Source organism: Ctenopharyngodon idella, chromosome 20, assembly GCF_019924925.1.
Source record: "Ctenopharyngodon idella isolate HZGC_01 chromosome 20, HZGC01, whole genome shotgun sequence".
Classification (NCBI taxonomy): Eukaryota; Metazoa; Chordata; class Actinopteri; order Cypriniformes; family Xenocyprididae; genus Ctenopharyngodon; species Ctenopharyngodon idella.
Window position 1 is genome coordinate 17,282,896 of NC_067239.1, and position 19,866 is coordinate 17,302,761.

Sequence of the window (19,866 nt, forward strand, 5' to 3'; positions counted from 1 at the left end):
TAAATTTTATTTAATCATGTAATATTTCACAATATTACTGTTTTTACTGTATTTTTGATCAAATAAATGCAGCCTTTGTGAGCATACGTTTTTTAAAAAATTTAAAAATAATATATATACACACACACATACATTATATATATATATATATATATATATATATATATATATATATATATATATAATTTTTTAATGAGTGTTGAAAAAAAACAAAACATTTTTACTTAAGCCTCAAACAAATTTTTGTTGAAAAACAAAATTACGCATAAAACAGAAATAATTTTGACAAAAGCAAAAGTTTCAAAGGGAGAACTCAGCTAATATTGTATTGATCCACCTGTAGTAAAATTATACATTAAAAGCTTACAACTTAATATTAACTTTGAATGTGAGCATCATGAATTCATTAAATACATTAACATGATACTAAATGCATGTTATTATAGACCAAGTTTAAAATGAAACACAATTTTGTAATTTTAAATCTTTAATTTCAGCAATTCTGTGTATATCTCTTATTATTAAATTGTATTTTATATATATATATATATATATATATATATATATATATATACTGTAGATATACATAGAGAGGCAATATGGGTTAATAATAATCATAATCACCCATAATACTGTTGCTCTTGCTTTTCTGTGTATTCTCTGGCTCAATCAGCTCTGTGTTCATCAGAGGAACAGGTCCGTTCAGCAGATCGCATGACTTCGCTGTTCTGAAAAACAAACACACTCACAGAATTAAACACGGTCTCCATAACTTGCTCATTTCAGTGTGGGCGGGTCTGTGTGTGTCTTACCTCAGTGAAGGTGGCACAAGGTCGGGAGGAAGAGTCAGAGGTAAAGGCCGCCCAGTTTTGGCCATATCAACCAGGTGCATTGCTAGAATAAACTCTTCTGCTCTCAACTGCCCATCACGATCTACATCAGCAAGAGTCCTGCAGATAGAGATATATACACATAGCCATGCGCAAGCACACACTTTTGTGATTAACCTGGAAGCATTTCAGATGTAAAATAGATGAATTATAATTGCTAATCATCCAACTGGCACCTAAACAGCAGACGCAACACTGTGCAAGTAGGTGTTTAATACACCGCTTAGAGGAATACAGTGTGAGCTACAATTTAATGTGTCCAAGTGATTAATCCAGGGGTCTTCAACAAGTTTCTGGCAATTTTTTATTTATTTATTTATTTTTTTGGAAAAAAAAAAATACAATAATAAGTTATCTTTAACCAAAACTAGTGCAGTGTTTTGTGAACTCACCATATAGTGGCAAGCTGTGTTTGCGTGAGGTTTGATGCTGTGAGGGCATTTCTGACCTGGGGACCTTCAAACATACACACTAAAGAGTTAGCACATAACACACATGCAGAAATGCTATCACCCTATCATATGCAAACATTGCCATTCCCTTCGCTTCCTGACATCTACAAACACACACTCACCTGACAGGTATCCGCTCATCAGCTTGTCCAGGCTGTTGAATTGCTGCCTGTATTTCAGACGGGATGACTGAGGCACCGCCCAATCAGACGCGCTCATTTTGGGGGAGTTACTCGCAAGGGAGGTGGTGGAGGAAGAGTTAGAACTGTGGGAATTTAGAAAAGAAGTTAGTTTGCTTTTCTAAAAAGGTGATAAATTTCCAAATATATTTTCTGTAGTAAATAAAATTACTTATTAATAATCTACATATTACTGTATATTGCACCTAATTAATAAATGTATGATACCCTTGAATGTGCTAACTAATGCTAAATATAAATCATATTCATTCTCCAAATCATGCATGTGTTCAGATAATTCCTGACAGTTTTTATTTGTACCGCACTCTTAAATTCAGAAATTGCATTTGCATGCCGAATTATTTTCAAATGAGCTCCATTTAGGAGCTGCTCATTAACACTAATCTAATCCTTTCATGAACCAATATCCCAGACCATGATAAAGTAGACAATTGGTCTCTGGCTAGCTGCAACATCAGCTTTTTCTCCAGTGCTGTGAGATTCTGCTGTGACATCATACTTTTAATAATTGATATGTCTGAGCAAGGTTTGCTGAATCCTTGTTAGAGCAGTAATTACCACTACCGGGACCATTAAAATCATAATTAAAACTCATAATTATGAGCAATTCTGCAGTATTCCGACTCACTGCTGTCAGTTTACTTATTTTTAAATATTCTGAGATAACACTAACAGGATTCAGCAGCCTTCAGCAGTTCCGCATGGGCTGGAATGATAGATATAACTTTGACAGAGTGAGAGATATGACTTAAATGACATTTAGACTCAGGTTATATGACCTGAGTGAAATTACGATCCTGGCCAATACACCTATAAACAAACCCAAACACATTGGGAGGATACACACAGACAAAATAAGGCTGAACGATATTGCTGAAACATACAGTATACATCTCAATATTTTTTCAAATTCAAACACTTCTGTGTGCTTTCAAATGCTCCTGTGCGTTGATCATTGTAGCCAATCACAGACATACAGTCAAACCAAAATTTATTCGGACACTTTGAACATTTCATTCATTAATACAGTTTATTCATTATAGTTTTAAAAAAATGGTAATCAAATATGAGTTAAACTGTGTCAGAAAAAAATAATCTTAATTATGTCAGATAACACTTAAGCAAAACATTGTCAGGTCAAAGTGTCTGAATAATTTTTGGTTCCAAATTTTTATCAATTTTACTGGTAGTCCACTGTATGAAGAATTTTTGGGTATAATATGTCACAGTTTATTTTGCTATCCTCACTTACATAAATGAACTATAGTGTCTGCACCTACTAGTAAAAATATATATCAAAAATGTCTGAATAATTTTTGGTTTGACTGTATCTGATGAGCACGTGAACACAAAGGCCAATCAGAGGTGTCCTCATCAGCGCTCAAAGCGTCACATTTTTAAAATGTCAATACCAACTCACGTTCGGTACTTTTGACCACACTAGCCCTGAAATGGCTTAAAACTTTTCCATTTATTGGAAGCATAATAACAAAAAAAATATTGTAGCCAAGTACATTGAAAACGTTTAATGACTAAAATACAGTAAAAATCTAGTTTAAAGTTTTTCACTGCATAAACACAAAGAGAATAATATTTAATCATTGTCATTTATATGCATCATTATAACACTGCATGAAAATGAACAACGATATTTATCAACATATATTTTCACTAAAATACTAAGAATGTAATGACACCAGTGAAATGGAAATGGAAAGTGCATTCAATGACTGCAATTTACATGATGTTCCTTAATTTTATATCACCAGGATCATCCCAAATACATTGTGTATATTCGATATATCGTCCATCCTTAGACCTAAATTAATTTTTAAACAGGCACTAAGCAGGTATTAGTGCGTTTATTACAGGCTTCTCTACCACCACATGAAGATTGGATGGCTCTCGGAGGAACTTTAACAAGATCCTATTAAGATACAAGCAGACAGCTGTGCTATTCAAGCACTCTGTCAGCAAACACGCTCCTATTTACTATAAACTTCTAGTACTGGCAAAACAAGCCCAGTTCTAAGAAAATCACATCTTCTTTAGCTTTCACTGAAACACACGCTTGCATGCAACAGATATTATGCCCAATTCCAATACAAACATGTGCGTTGCACTTATTACGCATGGTTCACACCTGCTAGAGCCAAGGTCCAAGAGTGAGTGAGATTTACTCAAACCACTGGTGACTGGGAATGCTGGAAAGGTAAAAGAAAAAAAAACAATTACTTAAGGCACATACAAACTTTGTAACTGAGTTTTAGATTATGCAGTAAATCAATGCTTGAGTCTCACTGCATATAGATTTAATAGTAACTGCATAATACTGTGTAAAATGCTGCATGTGAATGAATTCAGAATACCTGGTGCTGGTGTGAGGAGAGCTGCATTGCCGTTAGGTAAAGCTGGCACACTGATTGAGTTGGGCATCTGAGGCAGTGGTCCTGACATCAGGGTGGGCACAGGGATCAAAGGAGTCATGGTAGGGACTGGAGGAATGGATGTCAGGATGGGCATCACTGACATGGCAGAGAGATTTGGCATGGAACCCATACCTGAAATAAAACAAAGACAGATTGTATGAGATCTTTTCTACAAGAATTATTGGTACAGTACCATATACATTACAGATATTGCATGTAGAGTAAATATCGGACTATACTGCATAACGGTTCATGCTTATTTTCGCTAGTTCTACATTTCTTTTACATTTTGCATCATCTAATGCTCACTCTAAAGTTAATCTTTAAAAACACTAATGATTTAATAACACTGTTAAATGTAATCTGTACCATTTACACATTTAGAGAGATTTTATATGAAAAATATTCATATACAGTCAAACCAAAAATTATTCAGACATTTTTGATATTTTTGATATATTTTTACTAGTGGGTGCAGGACACTGTAGTTCATTTATGTAAGTGAGGATAGCAAAATAAAGTAAACTGTGAAATATTATACCCAAAAATTCTTCATACAGTGGACTACGAGTAAAACTGATAAAAATTTGGAACCAAAAATTATTCAGACACTTTGACCTGACCATGTTTTGATTAAGTGTTATCTGACATAATTAAGATTATTTTTTTCTGACTCTAGATCTTGTCATATTTTATTACCATTTTTTTAAACTAAAGTGAATAAACTGTATTAATGAATGAAATGTTCAAGGTGTCTGAATAAATTTTGGTTTGACTGTATATCTTAATTTCAGCATAATCTTAGTCACAACCTGTAGTATGAAACTTGACAACAAAGCAAACAAACCCAACCTTACATAACCAGCTATCAACTCATACCAAACCGTGATGATGATGTCATAACAGGGGTAGGCGTTTGCTTCATAATGATTGGCAGGCTGGATGGGAGGGGCTGACCCTGCAGCTGCAGTTTAATTAGTTTCATTGCAATGGAGAACTCCAATCTGTCCATCTTCCCGTCCTTTCCTATGTCCGCCAGTGCCCTGAAAGAAAGGAAGCAGCCATTCTCATCAAAAGTGGCTTACAGAGCACTAATTTCTATTAAAATCCCAAAAGAGAAACTCAGTTGGTGGGTGATGACAGAGCAGCATTATTGTTGGCTCAGATTTTTGTTATGCTACCATATTTATTTATGAACAAGAGCATTTTAGAACAAGCAAATGCTATAAACTCAAATCAAAGTTTCTGTATCCTGCATCAGTAAATCTACATCCTGTTTGTGGATGGGCGACAGTGTTTACACCAGTAGACTAACCACAGACAGGAAGAGGTTACTTTTGGGAACCTCCACCCTCCAGAGAGGTATGTGGCTACAAATCACATTGTCCCACACACATTCATTTCACAACACTATTATGATAAAACCAGCTCTGCCATAGAAAACACAACCATACAGACACATATACATGTGCAGTTTATTTGTATGTACGTAGATATATGGTGGAGTCAAAAGTAATACACGCTCTTCAAATTTAATACAAATTTTTTGGGAGAGAAATGGGAAGGGCAAGACAGAAGAACCGGTGTGTACATTAAGGGTGTGTACATATGTGTACACTTACCAAATGTCTGCCAGGACTGCTGTGGGAAGACCAGATTGCAGAAAGAACTTTCGTGCTTGATCTCCTAAAAAGAAATAAAACATAAAATTATGTGCACTGTATGGGCCAGATTTACTAACAGCTTGCGCCGGCGCAAACCCTCTTTTGGCATTAAAAAACTACTGTCGGGATTTACTAAAGACACGCAGTGCAAAATTAGTGCTGAAAAGGCGTGGACTGAGTTGTTTTTGCGGCTGACGTTATTGCATATGCATTTGTAGGAGTTTCCCTTTCAGACGCAAAATTTATGGGAGGAGAGTATTTAAATGAATCACGTAACGCGATTTACTAATGTTTGGGCTAGTAAATTTACTGGTATTTGCGTCATTATTTAACGCCCAAAAAAAGCATGTCTTAACCTATTTTGCAATATGGCTGCAATTGTTGCTGCTAGGAGGAGACACCGCAGAGAACAGAGAGCGTGTGGTAGAAGGGAGAAAATATTTTTCACTTGTATTAATTTCTTTAGAATGCCAGAGTAAGACGTTATCCGAACATATCGTTTGCCAAGCCATGTTGGCCTATATATGTGTACGTGTTTGTCAGATTACATGTAATAAGTTGCGCCTGTGTCGACCCGCACCCGATGAGCATCAGCTCTGCTTATTTGTGACCCAACATTAATTTGCACTGCCCTTGGAAGATTGCGTTGCTCATTATGTAAATGATTTGACTGCATCTGTTTTCTTTAATTTGCATCAAAGACAATAGAATAACATAAGACGCGTCATTCGTATTGTTTTGAATGGGAGAAAGTGCAACGTGCGATATGGCGGAATAAGTCCCGCCTTCTAAATAAGAGCGAATCGCCGATTGGTAAAGTCATCGCGTCACTGCAGCGGCCGTAAGAAGCTCCGGTTCCTATAGAAACAATCAAAAACCCGCTTCCTATAGAAACACGCACTTAGGACTGCGCATGCACATTAGCTTGATCCAGCCTGAAAAATTCAGTTTTTTGTCTTGATTTTAGTGCTTAGAAACAAAATTTATGAGACAGTTGTTGTCAGATTTCATTGGTGATTTCAAATATGAAATTTAATCGAAAGCTTGGCAAACAGCTTTGAAGAATTTGATGTTTCCCCATTCAAAGAGATAGGAGCTGCACTTGCATGCCCAAGAGGCATTTCAAAGATGGCCGCCGAGTGAAACGACTTGTCTTGAAGGGACTTTGTTTGCGCGTCAGCAGTAGACCATGCGCAAAACTTGCCACTCCCATTGGCGCATTTGTGAAATTGCGCTCTCACGCTAATTCGCCCCGTTTAGTAAATATGGCCCTATTAGAGCAGAATATAAATGTGCATACACTACCGTTCTAAAGATTTTTTTCTTTTGAAAGTCTCATATGCTCAGAAAAGCTGCATTTATTTGACAAAAACTACAGTAAAAACAGTAATATTGTGAAATATTACTATTTAAAAGAACTGTTTTCTATTTTAATATATTTTAAATGTGATCCTGTGATGCAAAACTGAATTTTTAACAGCCATTACTCCAGTCTTCACTGTCACATGATCTGTCAGAAATCATTCTAATATGCTGATTTGGTGCTCAAGCATTTCTTATTAGTATCAGTGTTGAAAACAGTTGTGCTGTTTAATATTTTTGTGGACACTTTTTTTTTTTTTCCAGGAATCTGTGGTGAATAGAAAGTTTAAAAGTCCAGTACTTATTTGAAATATTTTTTGTAACATTATAAATGGCTTTACTATCACTTTTGATCAATTTAATGTGTCCATGTTGAATAAAAGTACACATTTATTTAAAAAAAAATCTTACTGACCAAACTTTTGAGTATGTATGTGTGTGGTCTTACCTGACAAATAGCCCAGAGTGGGAGCCAGAGAGTCAAACTGTTTGTCATGTTTCCCCCTTTCTTCTGGAGTTATAGCCCAAATAGTAAAACCACCTGTGACAACGAGAGGGACAGAGAAAGTGAAAGATCATTTTTTATTATTATGTTCTGTCCTCACAAATCTCTTCCTAGATCAGCTGTTGTTTTCTACTTTCTGGGTCTTGAAGTTCCTGCCAGTTCTCTGCGAGAACAGTTCTCTGTTGCTTTGACAAGGGCTGTTGGTTTGTGTGATCCAGGCATTAGAGAAGTCTGTCTGGCTGGAGGGAGGTAGCAAATTTTACACGTTTTTAATAGACTGACAGACCCATTAATAATTATTTAGTATTATTAATGTAAACCATGATGTCTTTCAAAGGCAGCAGGTGAAGATCCATCAAAAATGTCAGTGTCCAATAACAACCTGCCTGCCGCTTAACATGCTCAAAGTGGGTCAATCTCAACACAGCTTTCACACAGAGTGCTGAAGACAAGCCTTTTATCACCTGCTGGTGTTTTTGGCACTGCTCTTAATAGGTGCAGACAGTACTTGGTTTGAAAAATACAGATATATAGCAGCTCTGACATTGTTTGCTTCAAACAGACTTCAAAAAGAACATTGTTTTCATACCTATGCACTTATACACATTTATATAAACAAAGAAAGTACATATAGTAACTATGTCACAATAATTTGCTAATTGAGGTCTTTCTATAGTTAATGAAGGACTGGGACAAATGTTAACACACCCTCTTATTCATTCTTTCTTCTCTTTCTCTCTTTCTCTCTGGGGAGGACAAACACTACTTTCAGCTCATGTTTCCTGCATTGTCAGCAGCGCTGAGATTCAGAAAAAGGCCATCATGATTAATTAAGTGCAGGTCTGTGAAATCATGTGATGTCTTTCTTTATGGAAATTTAGCCCATTCACCAAAAGATAAAAAAGATTTGAACATTTGAGATAAGCAGACTTTTCTTCAGGAAAATAGAGCTGCTTTTTATGACAAAAAAGAAGCAATTAGTCCAACCTTGAACAAAGATACATTTCTAAAGAAATGAATAGTAGTTTCATAAGTTTGAAATCATGTTCACTAGTATGACTCCAGTCATATCAGTAATCTAATAAAAGCTGTTTTATTTTATTTTACATGAAGCAGGTCGTGGGGTGACAATGAGTTGATGTTGCACCTTTAAATAAAAGTTTTCTGAAAAGCTATTTAAAAATGGTTTTACATTGTAAAACAGGCTGTAGGCTGATTTTCTAAAACAATTTGCAATAGCAAAGCAACAGCTTTCCTTCTCTGCAATGTCATCCTATTGTGAAGCACAGGCAGTAACTACAAGGACATTGAGGATACTTAATTTTAAGTCAGTTAGTCTAAAAGCAGAACCTTGGACATATTTACATTTTTGCAGGAATTGTTGGGACATAGCTCATGAAGCAGAGACTGTCCTGAGTAAACAAATACTATTTAATATAACCTGGCTACATAAAGTTACATCAACAAAAATAATTTTTCAACACTTTTTTTTTTTTCCAAACAACTACTTATTATTACTTACTTTTTACAGTATATTCAAAGACAATCAGTTCTCATAACACTGAAACATGGCAACGGAGTGTGTCAGTGTGGGAATCAGGGAGTCTGTGAGATGGTGTATTCAGGTGCTCCTTTGGGAAATTTTAATCTCTCCAGGCCACACAGAGAAACATGTACTCAAGCTTTATTACTAATTCAGGCCCATCTAGCTATTAAAGTGGTAAGTGTTTCTCTGTTTTGAAGAGGTAGCAGGTTTGCTTTTGTGCTTATTTAGCATTAGTGCTAATACACAAACAGCTATGCAAATTTGAAATACCAACCAACACATATTTAATTTACAGAAGCATAGAAAATGTCCTTGCATCCAAAAATACCAAACATTATAAACAAACAATATCTGTTTCTCTACTGTGCAGTTACAGGTTGATTAAACTGTGAAGAGGCGACTCTTTCCCAAAAACGCTATAGAGGATTAGCCACTACACACACATAAATAAATTAATGAGTACAAAATAAGCACCTAGGCACATACACACACAGAACATATTCCTAAAATGGCAAAATGTACCTCACTGTGCTGACATTAGCATTTATTTGAGATGATTTAGCTATTTAGCATCAAATATACACCAGCCAACACAAATATGACTGATCTCAGAAACCAACTAGTGTTCAAACCTGCAGCCTCAGCTTCTCCACTGTTACCACCACCCTGATGCGGCATTCAACAAACAGACCTGAAAATCCCTCCTGGGATTTTCTTTAAGTGAGAAATTGTAGCTAAAATGTAAATGCTTAAATTTTGCGAAGCCTTACTTTAAAGTCACATTACAAAACACACCCAAGACATTAAATATTCTTTACACACTTTGCTTGCTCTCTTTCTCTAGCTTATCTTATACTGTAAGATAAATATTTAATTAAACCATCAGCAAGAGCTGGCTTGAACCACAGCAGACTGGTGTCTGTTTTTGGGCATATTACAAGTTCTTAGGCATAGAACCATTTACATTTACTGTACATAATTAGTTTGATGCTTTTATTCAAAGTGTCTTACAGTGCCTTCAAACTAATTTTATGTGGTGAAAGCCTTTGTATGTATTCTATGAAGTACCATGTAAACACCATTGAATATGAATCATTTAATATGATGGTATAAATCAAAGCACCATGACAATGGTAAATCAATGTGCCATATGTATAAAACACTGTGCCATGGTGCCACCAGAGTGCATTTTAAAATTGTTTAAAATTACACTACATTTTAAAAGGCCTTGATGGAGGCAGATTGAAATCACAGAATCAACCGAAATACATTAGGTTACGCCTATAAAAATAACTTTTAAGGGTGAGAATAGGCAGAAATACCTCCTCACCAGACGGTAAAACGGTGTATTTTCTAAAGTGTTTTTATGAGCAAAAGTGTAGCAAATATTCAAAAACCTGTCAAAATCCTACATAGAGTTTAGCAAATATTAGCATATCCCTATATAAATAGGGAAGAAGTCATTAGCAACGTCAAACTGGGTGTGTTCTATACAAACACTGTGCTGAATCTAAAAAATGTTCTGCTATGAGAAAAACATTTTGATAATGATTTCATCACTAAGATTCTTCACTCTTAGAATATTCTACAACACCAAAACCTCTGATATTTTTCTCATAGTGCAGTTCAGCTAATGTTCTATGCTGTAGTGATTCAGCACACAAGCCAAATTAGCTTCGTTTGAATTATTCTCCATAGCCTCATCATCCTTTTAAAGGGATTGTTCAGCCAAAATTGAAAACGCTGTCATCATTTACTCACCCTCGTGTTATTCCAAACCCGTATAACATTCTTTTGCAGAACACAAAAGAAGATATTTAGTAGAGTGTCTGAACTGCTCGCTTCTATATAATAAACGTGGATGTGGACCAGTAGTCAAGCTCCAATAAAAAGACAAAATGCACAATAAACGGATCATGAAAGTGTCCCATATGATTATATTCCAAGGCAATATGATAGCTTTGTATGAGGAACAGACGGAAATTAAAGTTATTGAAAGTCAAGCCTTGGCAGTCTTGGTCACCATTCACTTTAATTGTATGGAAAAGAGCAGCTTGGGCATTCTGCTAAACATCTTCTTTTGTGTTCCACAGAAGAAACAAAGTCAAATGAGTTTTAAAATACACAAGGGTTAATAGATTTAAAGAAATTTTGTGCCCTTGACACACAAAAGAGCTGTGTTCTTACCATTCATGACTGCAGGTGGGATGTGAGGGATCCTCTACTCGACCGGCTGGCTAATACTCATCTGGAGAAACAGAGAGAGAGAGAGGAGGATTTTACATGTAGAAGAGCAACAGAGGACACACTATGATGGGAAGAGAAAGAGGTGAAGCAAGAGAGAGAGACTGTGAACAAGTGAAAAGGATTAAATGGGAAGAAGAGAACAAGTAGAGAGTAATGAGAATGTAAAAGAGGGCTTTTAAAGAATGGATAAAGGCAGATGCATCTCTTCTCAGCTGCTATTGAATATTTTGTCCATTGTTTCTATCCATTTTCTTCTTACACTTAATCATGTGGTTTGCCATAACACATGCAACAAGCCACCATCACGCACTCACACACAAACAGGATATTGACTGTGCCAGAGCATTTTCGCCTAATGCAAAGCGAATGTTTGTCTCGGTCTTCTCTCTAAAGCTCTTTCTGGGAAAGTAGCCCTGCATCTCACAACTGAATCCGAGATGGTGCTCCATGGGCAGATTGAACAAACACACAAGACAAACTCCCAATACAACTGAGGATCACTGAGCCCATTTAAACACTTGCAGGAAAAATCTAGAAGTCCAGTAAGGGTGAGAGTTACGGGGCCTATGGCTACAATCACACAGCAGCAGATTTTCAGTCCTGTTCAGAGTGTTAAATATGGTCCTGTTTCTACACAATCTGGTTACAGAACGACAACCGTATTTTATAGCCAAATTAGTTGGGCTGTATGAACAGAACAGCAATCTGTTCATACAGCCCAAAAAAAACGTAATCACCAATGTAAGGGCTTTCAAAGTCTCCTGGATTGTAAAAAGAGGCAAAACAGCATTTTGACAGAGATCTAAAAGTATAAAAGCTGCAGGAATGTGTGAAAATGACAAACAATTTAGTAATGAATCTTTACTGATACAATGCAATGTCTTGATATTTACAATAATTTTAGTAAATATACAGTTAAAAAGTTTGGGGACGGTAAGATTCTTTTTATGTTTTTAAACTCTTTCGAATGTTTTTTTAAAGGGATAGTTCACCCAAAAATGAAAATTCTGTCATCATTTACTCACCCAATTTCTTTCTTCTACTGAACATAAAAGAAGATGTTTTAAAGAATCTCTGTAACCAAACAGCTGATGGACCCCATTGACTTTTTTCATACTATGGAAGTTAATGGGGTCCATCAACTGTTTGGTTACCAACTTTCTTCACAATATCTTCTTTTGTGTTCAACAGAAGAAAGAAATTCATACAGGTTTGAAACAACTTGAGGGTGAGTAAATAATGACAGAATTTTCATTTTTGGGTGAACTATCCCTTTAACTTTTTTAGTAGCCTATATTTTAAAATATAATTAATTTATTCTTGTGATGTAAAAGCTGAATTTTCAGCAGCCATTACTCCAGTCTTCAGTGTCACATGATCCTTCATGATACATTCTTTTCAGGATGCTTTGATGAACAGAAAGTTCAAAAGAATGGCATTTATTTGAAATAGAAAACTTTTCTAACATGATAAATGGCTTTACTGTCACTTTGACCAATTTAATGAGTGTTAAATATGAGTGATAAAGTTAATGAGTAATAAAGTTCAAAAGAACAGCATTTATTTGAAATAGAAAACTTTTCTAACATGATAAATGGCTTTACTGTCACTTTGATCAATTTAACGCAACCTTGCTTAATAAAAGTATTGTCTTTCACAAAAATCATACTGACCCCAAACAGCCAGTAACAGTCAATCCCAAACATTGACTGTGTGAATGTAGCCTATATAATTTCCTGACTTATATTGCATGTACTACATTACATTTTTTCATTTTGCCAAAGCTTAACTTTAAACCTGCTGAAACTGGATAGACACAGATTCTTCCTAGTTAAACTGTAAGCAGTGTGAGAAAGTTTCATGTGTACAAACACTAAAATAAGTTTTGACTTATTTTAGTCAGTGACTTCGCAGGCTAATATTTGTTGATTATTGCTTTAAACACTGATTAGGGCAATGCATTTCAGTACTTCCAACAAGTTTACCTTTTTCTATTTATATAGATAATTATTTAATAGTTTCAGTATAAATTTCAGGCAACACATACTATTATGAAAAGATGATCCATCAGTTACAGTAATTATTAACGATAACAGCATTTTTTTATGGTATTCCCAAAGAAAAACACATTTAAGCAGTTAAACGTCATTACATTAGATCCATTTTCACATATAAGTCTAAATTCCATAACTTATCTTTCATTATTAAATGGAAATGAAATGTTTTCAAATGATCTGGCAGTGTTTCAACTGAGCTGCTGGTACGGGGGAGGCAGTAGTGGTGCAGTTTGGTTATTATCCTAAGAAGTGAGAGACAAAACATTACATCTTTCAGTATCTGCTCCGTTATGCTAGAGTGCATTAGTATACAAATCAGCACCTTTCTGCAAATTAGCTGTCAGCAGACATTTCAGCAGTTTTGGGAGTGTTTGAATCGACTAATTAGACTTGCCTGCCAGTGACTCAGTAGTGCACAAACCTCCCACTGCTCATTTTCTTTAATACTTTTAGCATCTAAGACAGTAAAAATCAGATTATCATTTGGTTGAGAACATGCTATGCACTACAAATACTCACTTCTGGTGTACAGAGCTCTGTATTTAGTAAAGTATTATTGCTAAAGCTCAGATTACTGAGGCATTGAGCCAAACAAATTTGAGGACCGGATCTAACTGCTATAGACATTCTAATAAAAATTAGTCAACTTAAAGAGGAGCTATCATGCCTCTTTTTACAACATGTAAAATAAGTCTCTGATGTCCACAGAGTGTGAAGTTTTAGCTCAAAATACCCCACAGATCTTTTTTATAGCATGTTAAAATTGCCACTTTTTGGGGGTGAGCAAAAACACGCTGTTTTTGTGTGTTTCCCTTTAAATGCAAATGAGCTGCTGCTCCCGGCCCCCTTTCAAGAAGAGGGCGGAGCTTCAAGAGCTCATGCAACAACAAAACAGGACAATCTCATGCACTGAAAATGTCAGGAAGTGTCAGTAGCAGTGTTCAGCCTTATATGTTCAAACTGGAGTCAGACAATGATGCCTACAGAGACAGAGAATATATGCTGCATGGAGATAGAACAGGAATAGTTTAGTTTAATGAAGGTTATAACTTATGTTGTCATCTTGCTTTTACCCACTGTAAGTACAAGCCTGTTGTAGCAGAATACTGATGAGTTTTATGAAGTTTACTGTACATTACACAAAAGATGAAGTGTCCTTTTTTACTCCAGAGAATCACCATAAGAGCTGAATAAAACACAGTACAAGAAGTGCGCATTAAAGTCTTATCCATAAACTCTCTCTCTCTCCCTTGCATTTTCATCAACACACACAGCGAATTAAACAAAATCACTCCTTACAACTAACAGTAAACAAATATATACAAACCTTATGCTTTTTCGGGGGATGCTTAATACACTGGTATTTACTGGATTTATATCCGTAAAACAACTCCGATGAACTGTAATAAAGTGCGTACTCTCCCCTTCATTACTGCCGTATCCAGTATCGCTCCGGAGACTATAAGCTGGATCACGAACAGTTGGTACTGATTCATCCTTGAGTAACAACTTTTTAGCAAAACCCATTTTGTATTGTCCCTTTGTATTGACCATCGTTCACAAAGCAGTCTGGTGTAAAATGATTCGCGAAGACATAAATGAATTTAGGTATATGGGGGCGCATTCCGTTCAAAAATAAAACTAATCCACTGCGTCCTCGGTGGCTCTGATGTCGGTTGTGTACACACACTGCCAACACACATTTATGTTTAAACACCATGCAAAAGTGAATTTTGCGTAAACGGTCCCTTTTAAAACATCCATGCATCGAATATATGAAAAGGCCCAGATTGCACAATCAATTCTCATTCCTACCTTGCAGTGTAAACTTTATATTTACTCTAAGATTAATAACCCTGTTGTCAAAACCTAAGTTTACTCTGCAACAAGCTCCTCGCTTTCACAACAGGAATTTCAGTTATATTTAACATTAATTATTGACAAAAACAAAGACTTTCGCATTTCATAATGCTTTTTATGATTTTTTTGTCCAGTTACAATGCCACAAACAGCTTAGCCAGGTCACACTTACAAAATAGCGCTGCATTATTGCATTGTAATATGTTGTGCTGCTTTTATGGCTCCCAGGAGAGTCAGAGCTATGTAATAGCACTGACTGCTGGATTATATGCTTTTATGTGTAAATTACATTTAGACAGCGCATGATTTTGCACTGTTACAATAGTATCTTATGGTATTATTACCTCTTCACCAGCATGCTGCAATGCAATAGCAGCAAGTTACTTGAGTCAGAAGTGTCAACAAACTGAATGAAAAGAACAAACAAGGCAAAACATTACAGTGCAAAACACGTCCGATCTATCAATTCTGCTCATTTTCCTGAAGTCTCACTCTCTTACTGCCTTAATAACAAGTGATCCGAGTTCAAGTCCTTTCCGAATCCCGTTTCCCTTTCTTCTCTCCCATTAGCCTGTGTGTAAATTTCACCGTCCTATCTAATTGCATTAAGAAATACTGAGGCTTATGTGCTTAGAACGATATCTCGCTCACGTATATGATTCATGAACAGCACAGTATCATTCATTTCTGCAGACTACAGAGGTTAACAGTATCATTACAGTGTAACTGCTACACTGAGGGGATTGGATATAAAGGCCTCTCTTCATCTCAGTTTCATGTCATCCTGTCAAACCAAAGGCTTATGTTTAACCTTAAATCCATTCATCACATTTGCTATGATTGCTAGAATCTTATCGCTCATTATGAAACATTTCAAAAGTAAAATGAATGTTTCATGGCATACCAAACTTAAAGTACTTTTAAAATTAGCAATTATAATAATATAATAAAAGTATTTCGTTTTGGTTGGGTAAAGATTCCTTCAGACTGTGGAAATGCTTAAAACCCCATTAAGTTATAAAGCTTCTTTGTATAGTGTTCAACTTAATATGTACTGACACTCTTGAGATTGCCATTTGAGGCAGAAGAGGGGAGAGATGGAGATAATGAGAGTGAAGATGTGACCCAGGGTTCTCATCCTCTACTAATCTATGTGCAAATAAAGAGTCCATTACAGATCAATAAATGGAGGGTTAATAGACTGATGTATAGATTGAAGAGCTGAAAGCTTAGACAGACAGGATCTGTGGTTGTTTGGACTGGGTTGGTTCTCACACATTCACACACACTGAAACTCAAAACATCTTTAGGCTGCTTTGATTGCTTTTACTACATAAGAATGCGCTTCAATATTTTACTTTGCCTAACTTGCCTTTCATATTTTACCTTTTGTCCAAACACCTCACTAAATATCTGCTTTAAATGTATATAAATACACACACACACACACACACACACACACAGCACACACAGTTCAACAGGCATCAAGCTAGTGGAGTGAAGATGAGATGAAGTTGATCTCAATCCTTGAAAACAAACACATACTCATCTATACAGACCATATCAGCATCTTTCCATACTCAAACAAACATTTTTCCTATTCGATTTAACCCAATTATTTCATTCGGGCTCAAAATATAACAGAGATTTTCTTCCAATGAACAATTTAAGAGACTAACTATTTCCAATTTCCATTTTTCATTCAAGTTAAACATCTTTTTGTAACAAAAGAAAATTGCCAAAAACAGTTTTAATTAAATTTAAAATGCCAATCTCTGGATAATATTTGCAGAAAAACTTCCTGTAATGTATTAGAGAGTATAAGTATGGAGCTAGGATTATGACAATACTATTTGAATTTGAATTGTGTAAATTTGAATTATAGACAAGTGTAATTTAATAAAATTGAATATTATGTGGCATTTTACATAGTTCTGAATTTGATTTTTTAAAACTTGAATATTAAACATTTGAAATAGAACACAACTGAAACGTTTTCATGGCAGCAAATGACTGAGGTATTTGCATGACTGCAAATATCCAGTTTTTAAAAATACAGCTGAATTAGAGATCGTAAAAGTGAGTGGGGCCAACATTATTGGTCTTATAAAGTGGATGGGTCTTGCCCTACCCAATTAACTTCCGCTCAATACACATTATTGTAAGCCATTTATTCATGTTCACACAGTGCGCGTCTGTATTAGTCAAATCAGTGATAGCCTATTGTTTACACTGAATGCGGCGCGGCCCGACGCAACAGGTCAAATCCCCAACAGCAAACGAATTCCCGTTATTTCTGACGCAGTCCACGCTCTTTGCAGCGGTCACTACAAGCTGTTGTGACGCGGCGCGGTCGCGTCCGGCATAGACATGGTGTTGCGCCACACTGCCTGCATCCAGCGTAGAGACATTATATTATTGATTATAATCAATGGGTTCTATTGTCACATTGCTCTCGTCCTGTGTAGACACAGTAAGTGATCATCATGCTAATCACTTTCACGCCAAATATACTTTAAAACAAACAATAGAGAAACTTAGACAAATGTTTCAAGTGCTGAAAAAGCCAACCTAACATATAAATACAGCTCATAAATGTTTAAGCACAGACTCGCCTCAGAAAAACAAATGCAGCTCTGTAATTGGCCGAAATGCTCCGTTCAACTTTTCTGAGACCCTCTACTCTTCCCTGCGGATGGCCTCTGACCTACTTTCTGTACGATCTGAATTTCTGCGCTTTGAATTTACAATATTGAATTTGATGTTCTGAATTTCTTCTTCATCTTGAAAACTTGAAGCTGTATTTTTAAAAACTGGATATTTGCAGTCTAAAATTTAAGAATGAAAAATCTGCTGTTTGAAAATACATATCTATAAAATTCTGCCATGAAAACATTTCAGTTGTGTTCAATTTCAAATGTTTAATATTCAAGTTTTAAAAAATCTAATTCAGAACTATGTAAAATGCCACATAATATTCAATTTTATTAAATTACACTTGTCTGTAATTCAAATTTACAATTCAAAATTCAAATTCAAATAGTATTGTCATAATCCTAGCTCCATATATAAGACACATTCAAATATGAACATGACGTTTAAACCTAAAGTGAACATTCAACTTTTTCAATCAGATATGTACAAAAACTATCCACAGACCCAAAGCAATAAACTAAATGTCAAAGAAACAAAACACATTTTATTCTCACACAATAGAATTCTTAGTTCATTTATATGCACATAGTAAACACCTGACATTTGCATGTCATTACTAGTTGAAAATTCTGATTCATTTCTAAAACAGTCTTATATAATCCACCACATAATTTGCATAAAGCCGCAGAGACTACTAAACGTGATCCACAGTCCATTTAGTCACATTGTTCAGTGTTTATGGGAACCAGGAAAGGAGTCATTTCTATTTTTTAATTTAGAAATTCTGCTGCTACACATGGAGGATTTCTAGAACAACTTGTGCTCTAGAGAGGCTCGGGATGTGGATGAGAGGTTCAGAGGTGTAATGGACCCAGGATGAATTGCTTATTAAACACTGCTCTCTAAATTCCATTCTCAGTTTCACTGTTCTCATGTAGACTGAATTAGATTGAATATTAAATTGCGTCTCTCTCTGTCTAATGCAGCAGAGATGATGCGAGAGAGAAGAGAGGACTTCGTACATCGGTGATCTTACAGCGCGGCTTGCAGATCTATGTTTATTAGAGTAACTCTAACACCTTTCTCGCTATCACGTACACACTGCAGCTAAATACACTGTCACTCTTCTTCTGAATGCTTAATTCTGTGACTGACAACCACATTCTATATCTGCATTCACTCCTAAACAATGAGGTTCAATCAAATGTTACCACAAGTAATACATGTTTTATGCCTTTCTTGACAGCAGCTATACTAAAATGGGCCAGGCTCTGGTCACTACTATTGTTTAAAACTGGTCAAAAACACCAAAATATTGCAATTTTGGGAGTTACTCTTGAATTCCGTACACACAGAAGGATAATTTGGAGTGAATCGCCACATTCATCTATGCAATTCTCTCTATGACTGGAGTAAAAGTCACTGTGGGTCTCACATTTTTGTGCAATAAATTTAAAATCGGCAGTTGCAACATTTCTATTTACACCCACACAAATATGTCTCCCCGAGACTCTGAGAAAACATTACATGGGATTCAAGCTGCATAGATACACAAATATTCACTATAAGACAGACAGAGATACATACAGACAGAGATACATACCAGTAATCGCAATAAGCTACGTGTTTTGTTACTTTCGATAATAAACAAAGTGTAATCTTTCAAATTCTGTCCATTTTATCAAGAAATTCAAACAAAAAAATGCCATTCGATGCTCTTTAATGTGGCGTAACAGATCACTGTACAGGCACCTCAGTTCAAGCGGCAGCGCGGAGCGCGAGTGAATGCGATCATCTTTTCCTCTTTAATTCTAGTTACAGAATAAACATGAATGAACATCTGAAGGTATGTTGAAAGATACAGTACAACTTACTGAAACATATAATATCTCATGTAATCGTTCAATCAGTGTTTTAAGGGTGGAAAGACATCAATAAAACAGCTTGTAAACACTGTTTCAAGTAGCATTTACCTCAGGCAAGTCCACAGCTTATTAGT

The 19,866-nt window shown here is 35.7% G+C and overlaps 1 protein-coding gene across 3 annotated transcripts in view; it reads right to left on the bottom strand.

Moving 5' to 3' along the window:
- Positions 1-19,866, bottom strand: part of itsn2a (intersectin 2a) — a 49,674-nt gene that overhangs the window by 22,141 nt on the left and 7,667 nt on the right. For all 3 annotated transcript variants that reach the window (XM_051876124.1, XM_051876122.1, XM_051876123.1), the window contains exons 2-11: positions 11,236-11,296; positions 7,446-7,538; positions 5,594-5,657; positions 4,851-5,014; positions 3,912-4,103; positions 3,686-3,746; positions 1,465-1,607; positions 1,283-1,346; positions 813-950; positions 625-728 (exon numbers count right to left, since the gene is read on the bottom strand). In XM_051876124.1, the coding sequence (XP_051732084.1) occupies positions 625-728; positions 813-950; positions 1,283-1,346; positions 1,465-1,607; positions 3,686-3,746; positions 3,912-4,103; positions 4,851-5,014; positions 5,594-5,657; positions 7,446-7,538; positions 11,236-11,242 (1,030 nt within the window). In that variant the 5' untranslated portion in view covers positions 11,243-11,296. The remainder of the gene's footprint in view (positions 1-624; positions 729-812; positions 951-1,282; positions 1,347-1,464; positions 1,608-3,685; positions 3,747-3,911; positions 4,104-4,850; positions 5,015-5,593; positions 5,658-7,445; positions 7,539-11,235; positions 11,297-19,866) is intronic.